This window comes from Corythoichthys intestinalis, chromosome 5, assembly GCF_030265065.1.
Source record: "Corythoichthys intestinalis isolate RoL2023-P3 chromosome 5, ASM3026506v1, whole genome shotgun sequence".
NCBI lineage: Eukaryota > Metazoa > Chordata > Actinopteri > Syngnathiformes > Syngnathidae > Corythoichthys > Corythoichthys intestinalis.
Window position 1 is genome coordinate 3,239,675 of NC_080399.1, and position 25,010 is coordinate 3,264,684.

General features: G+C 40.6%; 1 protein-coding gene across 9 annotated transcripts in view; it reads left to right on the forward strand.

Annotated features, from left to right (window-relative positions):
* The window catches only part of shank3a (SH3 and multiple ankyrin repeat domains 3a), a 333,038-nt gene that overhangs the window by 287,524 nt on the left and 20,504 nt on the right, over positions 1-25,010 (forward strand). For 4 of the 9 annotated variants that reach the window (XM_057835980.1, XM_057835982.1, XM_057835983.1 and 1 more), the window contains 6 exons: positions 2,544-2,624; positions 2,786-2,809; positions 4,762-4,889; positions 4,974-5,079; positions 9,111-9,637; positions 13,554-15,634. In XM_057835980.1, the coding sequence (XP_057691963.1) occupies positions 2,544-2,624; positions 2,786-2,809; positions 4,762-4,889; positions 4,974-5,079; positions 9,111-9,637; positions 13,554-15,634 (2,947 nt within the window). Of the gene's footprint in view, positions 1-2,543; positions 2,625-2,785; positions 2,810-4,761; positions 4,890-4,973; positions 5,080-9,110; positions 9,638-13,553; positions 15,635-15,750; positions 16,740-25,010 lie in introns of those variants that run through there. The other 5 variants (XM_057835981.1, XM_057835984.1, XR_009063172.1 and 2 more) reach the window with 4 other exon arrangements.

Sequence of the window (25,010 nt, forward strand, 5' to 3'; positions counted from 1 at the left end):
GCTCTCCTGCTTCCTCTCTGTTTTCCACCCGGGAATCCTCCTCGGGGCCCCGGCACGGATCGCGGGCTGGACAGGTGTGTCGCCAGCTTCCGGGTGGAGATTTTTTCTTTCCCCGGACTTGTGTGTGTCCTGAGGCTCCTGCTGTGTGCCGCATTAGTTGGGGGGTTGCGGCAATGGCTGGAGGTCCAGGTGGATGGGCGGTTCCTTCCCTCAGGGCTGGTTAATGGGGGCGCCTATGGTCCGGGGGACCGCCCTGTGCTCGTCATGTCATCAGCAATTTGATGATGGCGTTGGAACAGGGGAAGCTTCGATGGAACAATGGTGTTGAATGTCTAGCGCTTTCAGTGAGTTTGAGTTTGGCTACCCTCCACTAACAGGAGCTCAGAGAAGATACTGGATTTGAATGTTTTTCCCTCCCAACTACTTTTGAGCAAGGCACAACTGCCTCCATCCCCAGTATGTCCAACTTTACCACAGGCACTTCTCGTACTGTAATGTAATGCACATAAAACAGTCTCCTGCACCTCTGCGCGGTTGTCATGGCGACTACACCGCATGTTTTGAATTTAGCATGGCATTACTGCAACAAGCACGCTCTCTCTCCAGCTTTCTCGGACTGGTCGCTCTCCGCAAAGCTCACTAGCGTTGCGGCACGACCCGACAACGGCGAGGACTGTTTACCGAAGTCGGACCGCGAGCCGGCAAGTCGCTTCTCGAGTCGCTCCCGTCATAAAATCTTTACCCGCTTATGTTGGAACGTTATAGTTGGATCGTAACACTGAGCGTTTGGAGAAGAATTACGAGGAAAGAGCGGAGGTGCGACGTGCGGTGCGTTTCCTTCTCCTTAGGTTTTAAAGCATTGTCCTTTGGCCATCTGTCGTCTCGAGGGTCTGATTTATAAAAGGTCTGGGAGTGTAACAAAGGGAGCAAAGTTTTTGATTTTTAACTAACTGATGCGATAGATGTTTTACTCAGCTGACGCCGCGGTTTATTTTGCATGTTTTAGGGGTAGGTAGATATGAAGATTCAAATCTAGTGAAAACAGATATTTTGTTTTGGATATTTTTAGAAATTTGCCAGAAACAATTTTTTTCTTCCTCGCATGTTGAAGGGGTTTAGATCAGGGGAATTTCATCATTGATTTTTGTTTTTAATATTGGTCATTTAAGCCATTGTCTGCCATTGACGGCACTAGGCATCCAATCCATTTCGAGCAGTAGCATTGCCAGCCAGTCCTCCAAGTTCAAATGAATCGGACGTTTATTGTTGGCATTGGCAGTTCATGACTTAGTCGTGAATACGCAACTTTATTTTTTCATTAATTTAATGTTGATGTTTTTTTACTTAAAACGACTTCTTAGATTGTTTTATTCTTTATTTAATTCAATTTATTAATTTTCCACATTTTTAAAAGTGCGTTTTTCATTTTAATGTTAAAAAAAAAAAAAAAAAAAGGAAAAATAATGTGAATATGCACATAATTATTTATTTATATTATTTGCATTATTTAATTTTTTAAAAATTTATTTTACTTTATTTTAAAAAGGGAAAATACTGTAAATATGCCCTTATTTATTTACTTTTTAAAAAAAATTTTTTTTTTACATTTATACACTTTACCTTTATTTTATTGAATGAGATTTATTCATTTAATTTGAAACTTTAATTTTTACATTTTTATATTAAAAGGGGGAAAATACATGATAATAATAATATTAATGTATTGATACTTTTAAAAATATATGTATTTTAACTTTTATCTATTTTAATTTTTTTTTTTTCACTTTTATGTATTTTACTTTTATTTTTATTCAATTACATTTATTCATTAAATTTTTAAACTTTCATTTTTACATTTGTATATTAAAAAAAAAAACGGGGAATATACTATAAACATATGCTTGTTTATTGATACGTATTTGAAATATATATTTTATATTTTGTTTCACTTTTATTTATTTGACTTTTTTCATTAAATGTATTTAATTTTTACACTTTCATTTTTTATGTTGAAAAAGCAAAAATTGGAAAGTATTGTAAATATGTGCTTATTTATTTATACAGTTTTTTAAATTGTTTTTTTTTATTTGATTTATTTCACTTTTATTTTTCTAAATGGAAAATATTGTAAAAAAAATGCACTTATTTATTTAGTTCTACTTTTTTTATTTGTTTTGTTTTCATTTTACTTTTGTATATTTTACTTTTATTTCATTCAATTAAATTTTTAAACTTAGATTTGTATATTTTTAAAAAAGTGAAAATAATGTAAATATGCGCTTATTTATTGATACGTTTAATAAAATTATTTCATGTTTTTTTTTTAATGTGTTTGATTTTTAAACTGATTTTTTTTCATGTTAAGAAAACAAAAAAGGGAACATTTGTGCTTATTTTTTTTTTCATTCTGCAAATTTTCCATTTTTTATTTCAAATATTTATTCATTTTTGTTGTTGTTGTCTTTTTTTAATAAATACAATGCTTCTCCTTGTTTTTTGTTCCATTGATCGTGGTTCTCCTCAATATTGTCTTTTCTCCACAGCGCCGCCGCCCCCCAAAAGAGCCCCCAGCACTACGCTCACGCTTCGCTCCAAGTCCATGACGGCAGAGCTGGAAGAACTGGGTGAGTTCATGCTTTTTCTTTTGTTTTGTTTTTCCCTCGCTTTTCCCACCCGTCATGTTTCGTCTTTCCTTGCTTTTCCCACTAACTTTGACAATAGTTACTTCTCTTGGCTTTCTCTTGTGCTTTTTTCCCCTTTGCTGATGCTTTCCTTACCTACCAAGCTTCTGCTCGGAGGAGAAGAGGAGGTGAGTTGGAGGCAAGACTGAGCTGTTTTACCATTTTGTCAGAACAAGTTTCAAAGCACTAGCTTAAATAAAGGAAAATTGTACTAAGAACATTAAATACAATGGCATTTACAGATGTCCAGTTCTTTTGAACTGGGAGGACTGTATATTAAGGACAAAAAATATCGTTTGAAAGGGTAGCATAGGAGTAGCGATGGCCAAATGAATCTTCTTGAAGCAATGAAGCTTCATGGTGGTTCATTTGTTCTCAGGTAGTCTGATTCATGACAAAATATTGTTTGACGATATATCGCGATATGCATCGAGTTTGAAAAACAATGGATCGAGGGAGGCATGTTGCACAACAACATTGTTGACACCAGGTGGCAGCAAAGGAGCGGCAATGGCCAAATGAAGCATCTTGAGGCAATGAAGCTTCATGGTGGTTCATTTGCTCTCAAGTAGTCTGATTCATAACAAAATATGGTTTGATGATATATCGCGATATGCATCAAATTTGAAAAACAATGGATCACGGTATAAAGATTAGATGCACTGTGGCTCGGTAATTTTATCACGATCAATTTGTGGCGGTAATGAAGCAGGCAGGATCATTTCAATCAATAAGTAGTAGCAGGAATATGAAGTTTGAATGTTCTTAACGTCTGTAGTGCTGCAATGCATGACTGGAGGCATGTTGCACGACAACATTGTTGATACCAGGTGGCAGCAAATGAGCAATGATGGCCAAATGAAGCTTCATAGTGGTTCATTTGCTCTCAAGTAGTCTGATTCATGACAAAATATCGTTTTTTGGCAGCAAAGGAGCAGCGATGGCCAAATGAAGCTTTTTGAAGCTATGAAGCTTCATGGTGGTTCATTTGCTCTCAAGTAGTCTGATTCATAACAAAATATAGTTTGATGATATATCGCGATATGCATCGAGTTTGAAAAACAATGGATCGCGGTATAAAGACTAGATGCGCTGACTCGGTAATTTCATCACTATCAATTTGTGGCAGACATGAAGCAGGAAGGATCAATTTAATCGATAAGTAGTAGCAGGTCAATGAATCAAAGGTTCACAGTTTCAAAAACGATGCTAAAATGATCACATAACAACGAACAAAATAGCATAAGTAGCAATTCATGAAACATCTGGAACAGTAACTGAAGACATAATTAGCACAAAACATGAAGTTTAAATGTTATTTACATCTCTAGTGCTGCAATGCATGCTGGGAGGCATGTTGCACAACAACATTGTTGACACCAGGTGGCACCAAAGGAGCGGCAATAGCCAAATGAAGCATCTTGAGGCAATGAAGCTTCATGGTGGTTCATTTGCTCTCAAGTAGTCTGATTCATAACAAAATATCGTTTGATGATATATCGCGATATGCATCAAATTTGAAAAACAATGGATCAGGGTATAAAGATTAGATACACTGTGACTCGGTAATTTTATCACGATCAATTTGTGGCGGTAATGAAGCAGGCAGGATCATTTCAATCAATAAGTAGTAGCAGGAACATGAAGTTTGAATGTTATTAACATCTGTAGTGCTGCAATGCATGACTAGAGGCATGTTGCACGACAACATTGTTGACACCAGGTGGCAGCAAAGGAGCAGTGCTGGCCAAATGAAGCTTCATAGTGGTTCATTTGCTCTCAAGTAGTCTGATTCAGGACAAAATATCGTTTTGTGGCAGCAAAGGAGCAGTGATGTCCAAATGAAGCTTCTTGAAGCAATGAAGCTTCATGGTGGTTCATTTGCTCTCAAGGAGTCTGATTCATGACCCTAGCATATCAAGGTACATTGTATCGTAATGTTAAGCGTATCATCCAATCCCTAGAGTACTGACAGTGAAGTACTTTGGTCTTCTTCTTGGTTAAGCAGTTTTAAAAAATGGTTTAGTTTGCCACTTTGTTGCGTTTTGACTCACTTTCTGCTCGTTTACCTTTTCGACAGAGAGGCTTGACGAAATGCTGGCGTCGCAGGAGTCCATGTTGCGTTCTCAACCCCCGGAAGCGGATTACCGAGCAGCCACCGTTAAACAACGGCCCACTAGCAGGAGGATAACACCGGCGGAGATCAGCGTGAGTGCACCTACTCAAAGATCAGCTGCGTTTTCACACAACATAACGTGCCACATTCCATTATTTTTTTGTGTGTGTTTGCAGTCACTGTTTGAGCGACAAGGAATGACTCTACATGGAGCTTTTCACCCAGCTATGGAGAGAGGTCATATTGCGGTACCTAAAGGAATGTCCAGGACCAAGTCATTTGGTAAAACGTTATCCATCTTGTTCATGGACAATACTGTACTATGCATTAGGACAGTTTTACACAACACTTGAGTTCTACACTGAACTTGAATCAGGAGTGACAAAGAGCACAAAGCAATCAAGGGCAAGAGAGTATTTTTGAGTTTACATAATGCCCAGGGTTGCAATTCTGAAAGCTGATTGGTTGAAAGCTGATTGGTTTAAAATAAGAAACTGAAATTACTATGGTGTGTGTGGTAAGAACCCACACTTGAAATTATGATTACAATTACAGAGCAACACAACGGAAGCTGAAATATGATTGGAGAAAGACATGGAGTACAAGCCAGGTAGCCAAGATATGCCATCAAATGGTAGTAATATTGTTAGAAAGAAATGAAGATAATTTCAGACGAGACGTGCACTCTGAGTGAGCTGCAACCAAATTTAAAGCATTGCTATATTTGGTAGAGTTTATTTGGATTTAGGAGGAGCAGTGTGGTCTTCGTCCGGGTCAGGGAACAGTGGATCAGCTCTATACCCTCAGCAAGGTTCTCGGGGGGTGGGGGGGGGGGGGGTAATGGAAGTTCGTCCGTTTGTTTTGTGGACTTGGAAAAGGCGTTCGACCATGGGGAGTCCTGTGGGGGGGCGCTCCGGGAGTATGGGGTATCGGAATCCTTGATACGGGGTCCCTGTATGACCGGTATCAGAGTATGGTCCGTGTAGCCCAGTGGTTCTTAACCTTCCTAAAGGTACTGAACCCCAAGGATATGGAGCCCCCCGGGTGCCAGGGTAAAAAAAAAAAAAAATCATAGCTAATCTGTACCCACAGTTTTGTAATCTGTGGGTACAGTTTACTAATCTGTAACCCCTGTTTGCTAATCTGTGGGTACAGTTTACTAAACTGGGCTAAACTGTACCCACAGTTTAGCAATCTGCACCCACAGATTACTAATCTGTACCCACAGATTACTAAACTGTACCCAAAGTTTAGCAATCTGTACCCACAGCTGTCGTGTCCGTGCGTGCTTAATTCAACTAGTGTTCATTTGTCAGTTAGCTATTTTTAACTAGACAGCAGCACAGAAAATGTGCAAACACAACATGCCATATTGATTGATGACACCTGAAAGTGAAATTTTAGACGGCTACCAAAGAAAACGTGCAATAGTTACCTTTTAAAACTCCTTTGTTCGTCGAGGGCAAAACGTACAGGTGCTTGCTCGGTCGGTCCCTCTCGTTTGGAGACCCACCAAACATCGATGACTACTGTTACCGGGTCATTGCTAAACTGTGGGTACAGATTAGTAAACTGTGGATACAGTTTACTAATCTGTGGGTAGAGATTAGTAAACTGTGGGTACAGATTACTAAAATGTACCCACAGATTGCTAAACTGTGGGTAGAGTTTAGTAATCTGTTGGTACGGATTAGTAATCTGTGGGTACAGATTGCTAAACTGTTGGTAGAGTTTAGTAATCTGTGAGTACAGATTGCTAAACTGTGGGTAGAGTTCAGTAATCTGTGAGTACAGATTGCTAAACTGTGGGTACAGATTAGTAAACGGTCCCCACATATTACTAAACTGTGGGTACAGATTAGGTAAGATTTTTTTTTTTCCACCCTGGCACCCAGGGGGCTGCGTACAAGGAGTCTCATACGTGCATTGGAAAATTCTAAACCTATTATATCTAAGCTAGATAGCTAATAACTAAGTGAATTCTTCAGATTTGGTCCCATTTTGAAAGTGTTTTAAAACAGGTTATAATTTTAGTCCACGCTGACCGTAGGTCTGTTGTACTTCCTCATATCCAGTGCGAGTCAACCTTCCACTGAGCAAACCAGTTTCTCCTCTCATTAGATAGAGGGCTAGCAGTTGAAAGAAATGGAATGCAGCCCGGTAAATTGGAGGCAAACCAGTCCAAAACCTGTTGTAAAATACCACTATGCCTAGATTTAGTCAGTGTACGAAAATAGGGCCCTTCGCCGAACCCCTTAAACTTACTCACCGAACCCCTGGGGTTTGATCGAACCCAGGTTAAGAACCTCTGGTGTATCCGGTTGTAAGTCAGATCCATTTCCAGTAAGGGTTGGACATTTACAGGTCACTTTCTGTTGAGTTTGAGTCATTGCCTATTTATTCCCAGGTCACTCCTGTTCTGTAACCCAAAATCAACAACACATGACCTATGAAATGTCCCAACACCAACAGGAAGCAACCCTGACATGCCACAAAATCAACCGGTGGCCCAAAATGACCTTGTCGCTTGGCACTGGCTGCCACTGTTGGCCATAGAAGTGGGAGGGGTTCATTCGCTGCGACCCTCCCAGTTCAAATGGATTGGATGTCTACTAGTAATAAACTTGCAGCAGAGGGATGAAGATAGCTTGTTTTTCTGTTTATTAGTTGTTTTTGAATATCCTATAATGATGTCCTGACCAATGTATCGATAAACGCTGTATCGCCATATCGTTAGATCACCATTATCGTGAGCTTTGTATCGCAAATCGTATCGTATTTTGAGGTACCAAGAGGTTCCCACCCATAATCACTGGGTCTGTTCATAACTTTTATGGATATAATATCTATGCGCAGCTGAGGCATTGAGAAAATCCAGTTTGGTGGCCTGAGTACTACAGCTCTGCTTTTTTCAGATGATGTAGTGTTGTTGGCTTCCATCAAGCCGTGGCTTTCAACCCCTTACTGGAACGGTTCTCAGCCGAGTTTGACGTGTTCGGGATGAGAATGAGCAGCCCCAAATCTGAGACCATGGTCCTCAGTGGGGAAAAGGTGGAATGCCCTAAGGTCAGGGGTGAGGTCCTTCCCCAAGTGGAGGAGTTCAAGTATTTCGGGGTCTTGTTCATGAGTGATGGAAAAATGGAACGGTAGACCGACAGGCGGTGACATGGACTCTGCATCGGTCTCCCATTCGCCTCAGCTCTTGATTTACTGGTTGATTTAAGTTTCCACGCTCACCTTTGCTCACGAGCTGTGGGCCGTGACCGAAAGAACATGATGCCGGATACAAGCGGCCGAAAAGAGTTTCCCCCGTAGAGTGTCCGGGTTCTCGTTTAGAGATAAGGTGAGAAGCTCGATCATCCAGGAGGAGCTCAGTGTTGAGCCACTGCTCCTCCACATCAAGAGTTGCCAGATGAGGTGGCTCGGGCATCTTATTAGGATGCCTCCGGGGCGCCTCCCTGGTGAGATGTTCTGGGCACATCCCACTGGGAGGAGGCCGCGGGGCCAACCCAGGACGCAATAGGGAGACAGCTGGCCTGGGAACACCTTGGGATTCCCCAAGAAGAGCTGGGTGAAGTGGCTGGGGAGACTCTGGGCTTCCCTGGTGAAGCTGCTGCCCCCGCGACCCGACCTTAAATGGGAAGAGAATGGATGTGACCTTTGACCTCATGACACCAAAATTTAATCGCGACCTCTGTCTTATATTATAAACATATCCTGATAGTTTAACAAGAATCCTTGTCTTGGTTCTTGAGGTATCGTTAAATTCCAGTTATGACCTCTGTGACCTTTGACCTCATGCCCTCAAAATGTAATCACTACTTTGGTCTCATTTTATGAACATATCCTTACAAATTTGACAAGAATCCCTGTCTTGGTTCTTGAGTTATGGTTAAATTCCAATTCTGACCTCTGTGACCTTTGACCTCATGAACCCAAAATTTTATCGCTACTTCCATTTCATATCATAAAAATATTCTGCTGGTTTGATAGTAATTCCTTTGTTTGTTCTTAGGTTATCTTAACACCAACATACAAACAAACAGACATGCATACAGAACCGAATACATAACCGCTGCTTCCGTAGTTAATAGGTTTTAAACGCTCAGTGCTTGTGATAGTGTTTAAGCCAGCAGAGAAGGCTAGATTCCTGCTGCACTGTTGAATAAATCAACAATTCCAAAGGATAAGCTGTTGACTGTGTGAGTTTGCAGTTTCACACATAACAGGATTAAAGTGTGAAGTAGCCATGGACCCGCTGGGCTGTTTGAACAAAAGATCTGTAAGGTTTACTGTAGTGCTCATCCCGGCAGGTGCCACTGAGGAGGATCGACTTTCGGCCCTGGAAGGTGAGCACCGCTTCCCCCGCAGTTCCTCCATGACTGACAGCCTCCGAGACCACCCGCAGCCTCATCCCATCCCGCCTCCTCCGCAAACAGCGCCTCCTCCGCCTCCCTATTACCTGGACACCGGACCTCCCCCGGCTTTCTGCCCGCCGCCGCCTCCGTCCAGGACCCAGAGTCAGGGCCACGAACCCGGGGGACGCTCCAGCTTTAAGCCCTCCTCCCTGGACCTGCCCTACGAGGCGGCTCATCGGCAGGCCGCCCAGATTGAGAGACAGAAGAAAGCCCGCTCCATGATCATCCTCCAGGACTCCTCGCATTTACCCGTGGAACCTACGGAAATACCCCGCCCGTCTGCTGCCACTCCACCCGAACGGATAAAACGGAAAGGGCGGATTATTGACAACCCCTATGCCAATGTGGGACAATTCAGCATTGGACTGTACACACCTACCAAACCTCAGAGAAAGAAGAGCCCATTGGTAAAGCAATTACAGGTGAGTGATATTTCTTAGATGGTGTGGTGTCTTAAAATCCAGGACCCGGAGTCTTTGCAACAGGTGCAAGAGTGCCTTCAAGAGACCATGCTAGTGGCTCGAGCTGCTATTCTAGGCTTTTACCCTATTAGTTACTGTGCTCTCTGGCCGCACGTGTGTTTTACGAAATTTTGCGAAATTTCGTTTCCGGGTTCGCAGTGAGTCAGTAACACGCACACTTCTGCGAAATATACAATGTTTAATGTGGAAAAAAGGAAGAAAGCAAGAACAACAATAACGCTAGATACAGATTGTCACTTCTAAATCCCCGCGCTACTGTTAAAGCATACAAGACATTCCTTTGAGCAGTCAAAACTCTTACCGTTGACAAGTGGGCGGAGAGCCGACACCCCGGTTGAGCTGCAGGGGAATACTAGCTAGGCGTCCGTGAACAAACCCGTAGCAGGCTCTAACCGAAGAGGGAAAAATCCCCGGCTGTTATAGTGGTGCATCACGTCAGGGATGAGACGGCCAGTCTCTTCCCTCAGATGACGAGCCACTTGCCCAATAGTATCGTTACACGTGTTTTGAGATCCAATGGTATCGTTACATGTGTTTTGACACATGTTTTGCAATCACACATCACAAAGACGTCAAAGTGGCAAGGAAAACGAGGTAAAGAGAATCATACATCACAAGGTCAGGAGATAACAAGTTTACAGTCAGAAAACGGAATCATCACAATATGCTGATACAGTCACAAGGGGAATCATCACAATATGCTGATTCATAAAGGGAATCATTACAATATGACGATTCACTCCGGGTCATATTATATGTCTCCCATTAACGTGGTCGAGTCATGACCTAGTCATGGTGGACACATCGCGTCGCCGGCGCAGTTTCAGACCGGTTACATTAAGGCTGATTTATGCTTCTGCGTTGCGGTGTTGGCGGACCCACGCCGTTAACACGGACCTGATTTGGACCCTACGTCGTAGCATGATGTGCGCCTCTAATAAATCCTGACAATGTGTCACGCCAACGCATCGTGATGTGAATGTCAAAGGACTGGAATTGGTCTGCTCAGCACGTTGTTTCCGGTTCAGCACAACAACACTTCCATTTTCAAACATTCAAACACCTCCGCAAACGTCTTCTGTGTCGCCTATGCCTTGTTATTTTTATTTAGGGATGTCCCGATCCAGGTTTTTGCACTTCCGATAACGATATTGTTTTGCACTTCCGATCCGATACAGGTACTGGCCGATACCGGCCTATCTGAGCATGTGTGAATGTTTAAAGTTATTTAGCCTCCTTAATTAGTTGTCAGACTCATGTTGAAAAAGGTTTTAGTACTCTCGATAACAACTAGCCAGCTGAATTAGGTGAGTCTGAATAACACACAACGGTTGGTAACAAGAAACTGATCTGTTTATTTGGTGACAAACACAAAACATAACAAACAGAAATGGCATAGTCAGTCAGTGAAACGTGCAAATAATATTGTAAACTGTCTTTAAAAAGCAAAACACACAAACAACCTCAGTGGGAAATCCCACAAACCCCCAAAGCTATTAGACGCTTTTAATGTTGAGAGCATTAGTTACAAAAATTGTATAAAAAGCCTCTCAGGTTTAAATAAACGACTATTTCACTGTCAAGTTACCATTTTAAAACAGTAAATAAAATACTCAAGTTCCCATTCTGTATCAGCAGCTTTAAACTACATTCAATTCATTTCATTTTGTGAATCAACTGTTAAAGTTGTTAAAATTGCTCCAGTCATTCCATAATTTCCCTTCTGTCTACGTTCGACATGTGAAAGTTTTAAAACTTTTGAAGATAGATTCAAGTCATGATTTTGCCAATTTAGGAGTATTTTACATAAAAAGGTAATTAGGTTAGCTTGGAAGGTTCACAACAGCCTACGAGGGAAGTCTCCTGCTTTAAGATGGCGGCTGTTTACTAACGCAACTAGTTTTCAACACTTCAATGTTGCTAACGCTGTCGAGTCTGTCATTTTGCATCTAGTTCTATGTACATATTATATCTATTATCTACAGTAAAACGATGTTGACGTAGTTTGTAGCGGCTGTCAGCAGTAGTCAGGTATTCTTGTGTTTTTTATCCAGCGGCATGAGTTGAGCTAAAGCCGGGTCTATGACAAACATGATGTTTACTCTCAGGACGCAATGTGGTCCGTTTCTCATTGCGTCCCGAAGACCACGCTGTGTATTAGTTCCGCTTTACTTGACATATTTCAATAATCGGAATTTGGATGTTTGTGAATCGTTCTCGAATCTTCCACGGCCGAATCGCTCAAGGATGTAATGTTGTACCGTGGTTCTAAGTGTTGGATGGTGCGTCTTTACTCACGAGAGATAATGTCTCGTCATCCAGAATGAATTCTTCGGCAATGACTCTTGGTATTCCCTGGGCTTTGGGACTGTTGAGTGCCAGTTTGTCACGCTTAGCAAAAGTTTCTGCCAGTGTTAGTTGCATAGGACCTTTCTTTTTGTCTTCGGTTTTCTTAACATACCGCTTATATTGTTTGTGGTGGTATTTCGCTAAATGCATGATTAGGTTGGTTGTATTAAAACTTCTTACAGCTTTACCACCACACTTGACTTTATTGTGGCATATGTTGCACTCTGCTTCTTCGTCTTTGTCATCCTTTAAGGTGAAAGGATCCCACACAGCTGACATTTTTACTGATAGTCTCTCGGTAAATTGGGAGACGGTAATGTAAATGTAGTGTGTTTAGGGTGCGCCGTAAAATGCGGACCGGAATTTAGGGAAACCGAAGCAAAAACTGGAATGGATTATGTAAATCGGTGCACTGGAAAACCCGGACCGGACTTTTAAAAAACTGGATCGGAAGTCTGGATCGGAATTTTTCCGTGTTGGCCGATCCGATACCGATGCACATTTCTTGCCCATATTGGCGTCCGATCCGATCCAAATATTGGCTCGGGACATCTCTATTTTCATTGACAACATTTAACAAATACACGCATTCCATATCCGTTGCCATTGCTGTCTATGACCGGAAGAAAACTAAAGGAATTTGACAAGAGTCCCCCAAAGCCGTTCAAAGACCATGCCACACCCCTCTAGTGGCTTGGCGGTAAATTACAGAGCAAGGCGTTCCCTTGACGTAGGATTTAGAATGCTCAATGACGACATAGGGTCTACCGTCTCCCTGCCATCAACAAAACGCAGAAGCATAAATCAGCCCTTAGTGCCTTGACCTGGATCGGCAGTGAAGGTTTCGGTGGGTGAGTGTAACGGGTGCAAGAATGTGCATTGCATGCAGTGGAAACCTTCCGATGCCTTCAAGAGGGCATGCTAGCGGCTAGAGCTGCTAGTCTGGGCTTTTAGGTCAGTAGTTAAATGGCCGTCCTGCTGCACTGGCCGCACTTGGCGGTGTTGGTTTGAGTCCTGGATCGGCAGTGAAGGTTTCGGGGAGCTAGTGTAACAGGTGCAAGAGCGTGCGTTGCATGCCGTGGAAACTTCCCTCCTGATGCCTTCAAGTGATCACGCTAATGGCTAGAGCTGCTAGTCTGGGCTTTTAGCTTAGTAGTTACTAGAGGTGTTCAACGGCATCGGATCAGTTCAGTTGCAAACAAAACATCAACTAAATTGCAATGTAGAACAAAAGTAAAATGTAGGCCTAGCCCACTATATATGTGCAATCAACTTAGAAATGCAATCAGTAACTACCACATAACAATAAAAAATAATGAATTAAAATGAAGTGCAGCAGCATTTTAGAAGCCATAACAATCTGTTTTTGAGCATCTGTAAAAGCGCTCTATCAATAAAATTCATTGTTATTTACTACAGTGGTAGAAGGTAAAGCGATTTTCTGGCACATGTAAAAATTCAGGAGAAGTATTTTACTCTAAGAATAAAAGTATCCCTGTTGTTCCAGGTGGAGGACGCACAAGAAAAAGCCAACTTGGTTTTAGCAGCCGCCCACTCCCGGGAGAGCTCGCCTTCAGGACGACCCCCGCACGGCCACACGCGCACCAGTCGTGCAGACTACTACCAGCAGCAACTGCTGGCCGAGCGGGAGCGTTTGCGAGCCCAGAGCGAGGCCATGTTTCAGGGTAAGGGCCCCTTTGCCGCTGCCATCGCCGGAGCGGTGAAAGATCGCGAGCGTCGCCTGGAGGAGCGGCGGAGATCCACCGTCTTCCTTTCCGTCGGCACGATGGAGGGGGCGTCTTCCGTCGCAATGGAGGTCCCTTCTCTGACTCAGTCTCACTCCGTCGACGAGAGGATACTCACCAGGGAGCTTGGCCAGCTGCCACCTCCTGCCTTGGCCTTGAGCCCCTCACCGAGCGGGACCACCTTTATCCATCCGCTGACGGGAAAGCCCCTGGACCCCAACTCCCCTCTGGCCCTTGCGCTGGCCGCAAGGGAGAGGGCGCTGACTTCCCAGAGCCAATCCCCAAATAGCAGCCCAGAGCCACGGACTAAACAGGAGCGGGTAGGCCCGGGCGTAATATTCCTTGACACTCAGACCAAAGAGTCTCCGCACGGAGAAGGGCCACCCATATCTCCACCTTTTACACCTCAAAGCGCCAAGGGGTCCGGCCTCGGATCCTCCCCGGCACCCGTGTTAGTCCCTCAGCCCACCAAACCGCCTTGGTCACCGTCTAGTATAACCTTCCATCAGGAAATGGAGGCCAGGATCGAGGAGAGGAAGGAGGAGAAGATGCTAGAAGATAAGAAGAGCATGTTAATCAGTATCATGGACACATCGCAGCAGAAAACGGCAGGGTTGATCATGGTCCACGCGACCAGTAACGGCCAGGCTGGCGGTGAGGGTGCGGAGCAGGAGCAGGCGACGTCCAAAGAGCCCAGCAAGTCTCTCAGTCCGCGGACTAAGTCCCCCAGTCCCACAGTCTCGGTGCCCCAGCCTCAGAGTCAGCGCGCTACCAGTCCGGCTCTAGAGAAGCCTCTGGTTCAAGGAAGCTCGGAAGAGGACGCGGATCCGTACACGGTGACGCTCCCCCCCGCCATGTTGTCCTCCAGCGACGAGGAAACACGCGAGGAGCTGCGTAAGATCGGCTTCGTTCCACCGCCCGTTGAGTTCGCTAACGGGCTGCTGGCGCAGGTGCAAGCGAAGGGTATTTTGCCGTCCCCGACCAAAACTCCCGCCCCTTCGCCCACCACCCCGCCCACACCGACACCCCAAACCCCCTCGACCCCGATTACCCCGAGCGTGACCCCCACTCAGCCCCGGCCTCCGCAGCTCCCGCCTCTACCCAACGCTCCGCCTAGCGCAGCAGCCGTCTCAGGGAAACCCTCGGACCCCCCGCCGTTGGGCGAGTCCGGTTCTGCGGCCGATTCGGGCGTGGAGGAAGCCGACACGCGCAGCTCCAGCGAGCGGGAGAGAGACCACCACCTCGAGACCACCAGCACTGTCTCCACGGTTTCCAGCATGTCCACGCTGTCCTCAGAAAGCGGCGAACCGGCCGACACGCACACCACACACACTTCCTATGCCGACGGGCAGACTTTTGTGCTCGACAAGCCGCCAGTGCCTCCCAAGCCCCGACTCAAGTCCCACTTAGGAGGCAGTAAAGGCCCCGTCACCTTCAGGGACCCTCTGCTCAAGCAGAGTTCTGACAGCGAGCTGCTATCTCAGCAACAGGCCGCGGCACTCGCCGCGGCGGTGGCCGGAGGAGCCGGCCTGCCCCCCGGCGGCTCGGCCTCCGTGACCGGCCTGGCGCCCGCCAAGCCGCGCTACCTCTTTCAGCGGCGCTCCAAGCTATGGGGGGACCCGGTGGAGCCCCGCGGGCCGGGAGTGGGGCTCGGCATCGGAAGTTTGGGCAATCTGGGCGGGCTGGGACTAGGGCTGGGTGCCGACGAGGGGGCCAAACCCTCTGTGATGGGGGAGCTCAGTTCACGACTACAGCAGCTAAACAAAGACACACGGTCGTTGGGGGAGGAGCCGCTGGGAGCTTCTCTCGACCCTGGGAGGAAGTCTCCCGTAGCAGGTGCCAGGTAAGACTACGGTTGAGGAATCCGGAGTTCAGAGTGAAACGCGAATTTCCCCAACAACTGTTCGGGTGTTTCACGCTATGCCCAAAAGAACAACAAAGTGCTTTTTATTTCTACAGATGTGAGGACACTGGCGAGAGTAAACCATAAGGTTGTAGACACTAGGGTAAAGCTTTTGTTTTGTTTTTTCAAACACTGTCTCCTAACCAGCTTGTCAACTAATCCTGTTGAAGACTATTCCTTTATAAACATTTAGTTTTGCTTGTTAATGCCGTCTTTCCTCACATAGTAGCCTCCTGTTGCGCCGCGCACTAACTAAAATGTTTTTACTGAAGTTTATGGTGAACGGATACATTTATTAAAGAATTGAGTAGTCGTGTAGTTGCGTTATTTGTATGAGGTAGGGTCTCAAACCTGAGGTTCGTGGGCCAATTGGAGTCTGTGGGACAGTATTTACTAGAGCTGGGAATCTTTCGGCACCTAACGATTCGATTACGATTACGATTCAAAGGCTCCGATTCGATTATAAAACGATTATTGATGCACCCCCCTCCTTTTTTTCTCTCTCTTTTTTTTTTTTTAATGTTATAGGGCTGCAGCTATCGAATATTTTAGTAATCGAGTAATCGAGTCTTGTACATTAGTTCCAAAATTGTTCAAAAATACTCTCAGGCTAAACCACACTACTATTTCAGTTTCAAGTTAACATATAGCAGTAAACAAATATACAAAAATAACATTAAATAAAAAAACTCCAGTCCCCATTCTGTATCAGCAGCTTTAAACTACATTCAATTAATTTAATGTTGTGAATCGACAGTTAAATTTGTTAAAATTGCTCCCGTTATTCCATAATTTCCCTTTTGTCTACTTTCGACATGTGAAAGTTTTAAAACTATTTTAAAGATGGATTCAAGTCAATATTTTACCGATTTAGGAGTATTTTAGATAAAAAGTTAATTTGGTTTGCATGGAAGGTTCGCTACAACAGCCTTGCAGGGAAGTGTACTGCTTTAAGATGGCGGCCGTTTATAACGCCCGTATCTAGCTTTTTGTAGATGTGCTGCTAACACTACCAAATCTACAGTGCCTTGCAAAAGTATTCGGCCCCCTTGAATCTTGCAACCTTTCGCCACATTTCAGGCTTCAAACATAAAGATATGAAATTTAATTTTTTTGTCAAGAATCAACAACAAGTGGGACACCATCGTGAATTGGAACAACATTTATTGGATAATTTAAACTTTTTTAACAAATAAAAAACTGAAAAGTAGGGCGTGCAATTATTATTCAGCCCCTTTACTTTCAGTGCAGCAAACTCACTCCAGAAGTTCAGTGAGGATCTCTGAATGATCCAATGTTGTCCTAAATGACCGATGATGATAAATAGAATCCACCTGTGTGTAATCAAGTCTCCGTATAAATGCACCTGCTCTGTGATAGTCTCAGGGTTCTGTTTAAAGTGCAGAGAGCATTATGAAAACCAAGGAACACATCAGGCAGGTCCGAGATACTGTTGTGGAGAAGTTTAAAGTCGGATTTGGATACAAAAAGATTTCCCAAGCTTTAAACATCTCAAGGAGCACTGTGCAAGCCATCATATTGAAATGGAAGGAGCATCAGACCACTGCAAATCTACCAAGACCCGGCCGTCCTTCCGAACTTTCTTCTCAAACAAAGAGAAAACTGATCAGAGATGCAGCCAAGAGGCCCATGATCACTCTGGATGAACTGCAGAGATCTACAGCTGAGGTGGGAGAGTCTGTCCATAGGACAACAATCAGTCGTACACTGCACAAATCTGGCCTTTATGGAAGAGTGGCAAGAAGAAAGCCATTTCTCAAAGATATCCATAAAAAGTCTTGTTTAAAGTTTGCCACAAGCCACCTGGGAGACACACCAAACATGTGGAAGAAGGTGCTCTGGTCAGATGAAACCAAAATTGAACTTTTTGACCACAATGCAAAACGATATGTTTGGCGTAAAAGCAACACAGCTCATCACCCTGAACACACCATCCCCACTGTCAAACATGGTGGTGGCAGCATCATGGTTTGGGCCGGCTTTTCTTCAGCAGGGACAGGGAAGATGGTTAAAATTGACGGGAAGACGGATGCAGCCAAATACAGGAACATTCTGGAAGAAAACCTGTTGGTATCTGCACAAGACCTGAGACTGGGACAGAGATTTATCTTCCAACAGGACAATGATCCAAAACATAAAGCCAAATCTACAATGAAATGGTTCAAAAATAAACGTATCCAGGTGTTAGAATGGCCAAGTCAAAGTCCAGACCTGAATCCATGGAGAAATGGAGAATCTGTGGAAAGAGCTGAAGACTGCTGTTCACAAACACTCTCCATCCAACCTCACTGAGCTCGAGCTGTTTTGCAAGGAAGAATGGGCAAGAATGTCAATCTCTCGATGTGCAAAACTGATAGAAACATACCTCAAGCGACTTGCAGCTGTAATTGGAGCAAAAGGTGGCGCTACAAAGTATTAACGCAAGGGGGCCGAATAATATTGCACGCCCCACTTTTCAGTTTTTTATTTGTTAAAAAAGTTGAAATTATCCAATAAATTTTGTTCCACTTCACGATTGTGTCCCACTTGTTGATTCTTGACAAAAAATTAAAATTTTATATCTTTATATTTGAAGCCTGAAATGTGGCGAAAGGTTGCAAGGTTCAAGGGGGTCGAATACTTTTGCAAGGCACTGTAATTTGCATCTAGTCCTATATAAATGATATCCACCGTAACATTATATGGATGTACTTTGTAGCAGCTTTTCGGCAGCAGTCAGGTATGTTGTTGTGTTTTTTTATCTCGTTGCATGAGTTGAGGTAGAGCCGTGAGTTGAGCATTGGCATTATCCGAGGGGCCGGGTAATGAGAAGCATGATGTTTAGCTACTCTCGCTCCGTTCCGTACCGAAGACCGCGCGGCGCGCTGATTGTTGTGTACTTCCGCTTTACTTGGCATATTTCAATAATCGGAATTTGGATGTTTGTGAATCGTTCTCGAATCTTCCATGGCCGAATCGCGAATAATCTAAGAATCGGAAATTTTGCACACCTCTAGTATTTACGCCCAGTTTTGATGCGTCCCTGGGCTTTTGGCAAGGATTAGTTTTTAAATATTACTGAAATACAGAAGCGCTAAGAAATTCAACTCCCTCGGCTACTATTTGAGGAAATACCATAGATTGGTTATCTTGTTTGCATCAATGGATTATCGCTACTAACTATTGCTTGTGGTCTTTAACCGCTCTGCCATTGACGACAATACACGTCATATTCGTCCGAACTGGATGAACAATCGTTCATTCGCTGCCAACCCTACGAGTTCGAACGGATTGGATTTCAATCGTCGTCACTGGCAGCCAATTAGTTCATTTGTTCGACATGTTTGACTTTAACCACTTGATTCCTGAATTTACATTTGACGAATATATGTCAAAAAGCATTGGATGAATACACAAAAATGGTATTCGTAAAAATAAATAAAAAAGATAAAAATAAATAATAAATTAAAATACTAAAAAAATACAAATATATTTATGGACAATTCAAGTTTTAAAAATTACAGCTAAAAATGGGAAAATTCTGAAATTAAAAAAATATATACTGTTTAAATGATTAGATTAAAAGAAATATTCAATTTTTTTTAAAAAGAAGGAATTCATAAATTCCTCTTTATTGTTTATATTTTCTTCAATTATGTCATTTTAAAATTTTATGTATTTTTTTATTTATATTCTATTTTTTCATTTTTAATTTCTTCAATTTATTATTTTTTTCTACTCAATTTTACATATTCTTCAATTGATTTTTTTAACGTATTCTATTTCTCTTCATTTAAAATTTTATTTTCTTTATTTTACATTTTTGAATTTAGGATTTTACAGTTTTGAGTTGTATTTTTCAATTGAGTTTTCTATATAATGATCTTAATAATTTATTTATGAACAATTAAAATTAAAAAAAAGTTACAGCTAAAAATGAGAAAATTCTGAAATTATTAAAAAAAAATACTGTTTAAATGATTAGGATAAAAAAATATTCAATATTAAAAAAAAGAAGGAATTCATGAATTCCTCTTTATTGTTTATATTTTCTTCAATTATGTCATTTTAAAATTTTACGTATTTTTTTATTTACATTCTATTTTTTCATTTTTAATTTCTTCAATTTATTATTTTTTTCTACTCAATTTTACATATTCTTCAATTGATTTTTTTTACGTGTTCTATTTCTCTTAATTTTAAATTTTATTTTATTTCTTTATTTCACATTTTTGAATTTTGGATTTTACAGTTTTGAGTTGTATTTTTCAATTGAGTTTTCTATATAGTGATGTACTTAATAACTTATTCATGTACAATTAAAATTTTAAAAAATTGCAGCTAAAAATGAGAAAATTCTGAAATTAAAAGAAAAATACTGTTTAAATGATTAGGATAAAAAATATTCAATATTTAAAAAAAGAAGGAATTCATAAATTCCTCTTTAATGTTTATATTTTCTTCACTTATGTCATTTTAAAATTTTACGTATTTTTTTATTCATATTCTATTTTTTCATTTTTAATTTCTTCAATGTATTATTTTTTTCTACTCAATTTTACATATTCTTCAATTGATTTTTTTTTTTACGTATTGTATTTCTCTTAATTTTAAATTTAATTATTTTACATTTTTGAATTTAGGATTTTACAGTTTTTAGTTGTATTTTTCAATTGAGTTTTCTATATAATTATGTACTTAAGTATTCCCCAATACTTTTTAACCTTTTGTACATTTGTTCAATGTAAATTCCCAAATTTGTCAATTTCTTTAGCGATTGCCCCCCAATCCATTGATGCAAACAAAACTTCTCATCTCACACACCCACTCGTACATCTATTTTCTCGACGCTGACCTACAGGATCCCGCCCCTTTTTCCCTTTGCTCCGCCCAACGTCTGTTCAACGAATATATCCAACGATACATCTACGCCTCACTGATAAAATTCGCGATAAGAGCGGAACGACGCCTTATCGCTGCCACCCGGTGGACGGAATTATCAGTGAAAACCTTCCCGGGATGTATTTTGAAGATATATTTGAACATGAATTAATGGTGTGTCATGTGTCTGTGAGTAAATTAGCACTATTGACGGTGGCAGACGTCCAATCATGTCTTGTTGTTTTTTTTTTCATACTTCTGCAGTGAATTTAAATGATTTATCACGTGTAGCCAAAGATTCTCAATCTGGAAACCACTGAAATCCACTCAGCGTTTCCGAGCAGCAGCGGAGAGCATCTATTGTGGCAAAGACCATCATGCGCACCATTATTTCTTTCTCTTCACTCACCGTGTGTGTCCTTTCCAACTCACAATCATTCCCCTCCAACAACGCCCACAGGCTTCCACGCAGCGTTCCGTGTCACGCGTCCACCTCTCGCTCCGTGCTCTTGTCATGTTTCAATTCAGTTCATCCGTCCCTGAATGTCGCACCATAAACACTTTCAAGTAGTGCTGTACGATATGATCATATACAGAGGGGCAAATAAGTATTTAGTCAACCACTAATTGTGCAAGTTCTCCCACTTGAAAATATTAGAGAAGCCTGCAATTGTCAACATGGGTAAACCTCAAACATGACAGACAGAATGTGAAAGAAAAAAAAAACAGAAAAATATCATGATTTTACATGATAGCTTTCACCTTTTTACATGATAGTTATCACGTTTTTACATGATAATGATCCCATTTTTACATGGCAATAATCAAGTTTTTACATGTTATCACATTTTTCACATGCTAATTGTTTTTACACGATAATGATCTCGTTACATGATAGCATTAGCATTTTTATATAATCATCACGTTTTTACATGATAGCTTTCACGTTTTTACATGAAAGCTTTCACGTTTTTACATGATAATTGTCATGATTTTACATGATAGCTTTAACCATTTTACATGATTGTTATCACGTTTTTACATGATAATGATCCCATTTTTAAATGGTAATAATCAAGTTTTTACATGTTATCACATTTTTCATGTGCTATTTATGTTATTAGACGATGTTGATCTCGTTGTTACATGTTAGCGTTCGCATTTTTACATGATAATTATTAGGTTTTAAATGATAGCGTTCATGTTTTTACATGGTATGTAGCTAGCACGGTTTTCATGACAGCTTTCATGTTTTTACACTGTAATTATGTTTTTACATGATAATTATCATGTTGTTACATGATAGCTTTCAGCTTTTTACATGGTGGCTATCACGTTCACGTTTTTACATGATAATTATCACATTTTTACATGATCGTTATCACGCTTTTACACGATGATAATCATGTTTTTACATGATAGTTGTGATGTTTTTACATGATGATAATGTTTATATATGATAGCTTTTACATTTTTACATAGTAGCTATCACGTTTTTACATGGTAATTGTTGTGTTTTATATGATCGTTATCAAGTTTTTACATGATAGTTTTCATTTTTTTACATGTTAATTATCAAGTTTTTATATGATAGCTTTCAGGTTTTTACATGCCTTATCACGTGTTTACATGATGATAATCACGTTTTTACATGAAGTAATCACGTTTTTACATAACAGCTTTCACGTTTTTACATGATAATTATCACATTTTTACATGATAGTTATCACGCTTTTACACGATGATAATCATGTTTTTACATCATAGTTATGACGTTTTTACATGATAATAATGTTTTTATATGATAGCTTTTACGTTTTTACATGGTAGCTTTTACATTTTTACATGGTAGCGTTCACATTTTTACATGATAGCTTTCACGTTTTACATGGTATTGTCGTGTTTTATATGATCGTTATCAAGTTTTTACACGATGGGTTTCATATTTTTACATGATAAAATTATCTAGTTTTTACATTTTTACATGATAATTATCAAGTTTTTATATGATAGCTTTCAGGTTTTTACATGCCTTATCACGTGTTTACATGATGATAATCACGTGTTTACATGATAGTTATCACATTTCTACATGATAATAATGATGTTTCTACATGATCGCATTTACGTTTTTCACACGATAATGATCATGTATTTACATGATGGTTTTCACATTTTTACATGATAGCTTTCACATTTTTACGTGGCTTTCACGTTTTTACATGGTAGCTATCACGTTTTTACATAAGTAAAAAGATAAGTAAAAAATAAAGTAAAAATTTGGGCATTTTTGGGTCTTTGACGGCGCCATTTTCAGCATGATGGGGCAAATGAAGGAATGTGACTACTGACACGAAAGTGAGAGAGGTGCAGTAATTCTGACATTTTAACATGATAGTAATATTGTTTTCACATGATAGTAATCACGTTTTCACATGGGAGTTATCACGTTTAACATGGTAGCAATCACATTGTTACATAATAGTCATCATGTTTTTACATGGTAATTATCGCGTTATACATGATAGTTATCAAGTTTTTACATATTACATTTTTACATGATAATACCGTTTTTACATGATAGCTTTCACACGATAAACATAATCATCATGTAAAAACGTGAAATCTCATGTAAAAACGTGATAGCTAGCATGTAAAAAGGTGAAAAATATGCAAAAACATGATAATTATTGTGTAAAAACATTGTAATTATCATGTAAAAATGTGATGATTGTCATGCAAAAACTTGATAACGATCATGTAAAACGCAATAATTACCATGTAAAAATGTGATGATTGTCATGCAAAAACTTGATAACTATCATGTAAAGAGAGATGCAGTAATTCTGACATTTTAACATGATAGTAATATTGTTTTTACATGATAGTAATCACGTTTTCACATGGGAGTTATCGCGTTTAACATGGTAGCAATCACGTTGTTACATAATAGTCATCATGTTTTTACATGGTAATTATTGCGTTTTACATGATAGTTATCAAGTTTTTGCATGACAATCATCACATTTTTACATGGTAATTATTGCGTTTTACATGATCGTTATCAAGTTTTTGCATGACAATCATCACATTTTTACATGATAATTACAATGTTTTGACACAATAATTATCATGTTTTACATAATCTTCGCCTTTTTACATGCTAGCTATCACGTTTTTTACATGAGATTTCACGTTTTTACATGATTTTGTTTATTGTGTGAAAGCTACCATGTAAAAACGGTATTGTTATCATGTAAAAATGTAATATGTAAAATCTTGATAACTATCATGTATAACGCGATAATTACCATGTAAAAACATGATGACATTATGTAACAACGTGATTGCTACCATGTTAAACGCGATAACTCCCATGTGAAAACGTGATTACTATCATGTGAAAACAATATTACTATCATGTTCAAATGTCAGAATTACTGCACCTCTCTCACTTTCGTGTCAGTAGTCACATTCCTTCATTTGCCCCATCATGCTGAAAATGGCGCCGTCAAAGGTGACCCAAAAATACCAACACGAAGAGAAGGAAATCAACCGGAAGTAACCTGAAAGTGACTCGTAAATGCCCTAAAATTACAAGGAAGTGACGCAAAACTAACTCATTGCCTGCAACGAGGAATGTCCAATTAACTTAAACTGGGAGGACTGGCTGTGGATGCTCTTTGGACATCTAGCGCCGTCAATGGCAGTCAGTGAGTTAGCTTATTTAGCCAAAAAAAGTCATACTTTCATAGTTGTTGTATCATTTTTCACCAATTAATTAATAATGTACTATATTGTAGCATATTAATATCATGATCTAAAACATGATTTATGTATTTATTTTTTTAATCAATACCGCACAGCACTACATTCAAGTCAAAACACAAATAGCAGTATTTCAGTAATTCATTTCAGCTTGATCGCAACAAAAGCACCCATAAAAGACAATGGACAGGTGGTCCCGTGTGTGTATTTGTGTGTTTTATTTGTGCAGTTGTTTGAGATTGTGAACAGTGTGATCATTTCTCTCTCAGACCGAGTCGAGCGATTGGTGCTCAAGCCTAGTCTGCTATCATTGGCATGTTTCTTTAAAATACTACATATCCAAAATGGACTGTAGATCATGGCAATCCCAAGATACATATATACTTATTTTAAATAATTTATTGTGTTGTTTATAGCTGATGCAATTACCCAAAACTCATCAGGAAGTGACTCAGAATCATCTGGAGGTGACCCGAAAATGTTCCAAATAAACAGGAAGCAAACCAAAAACCACCAAAATGATTAGGGAGTGACCTGAAATGAATAGGAAATGGTCCGTGAATACTTCGGAACCAATATTAAATGACCTGAAAATGCCCAAAATCCCCATATTAACAGGAAGTGACCTGTAAGTGTGCCAAAATTAACAGAAGGTCATCCAAAACCA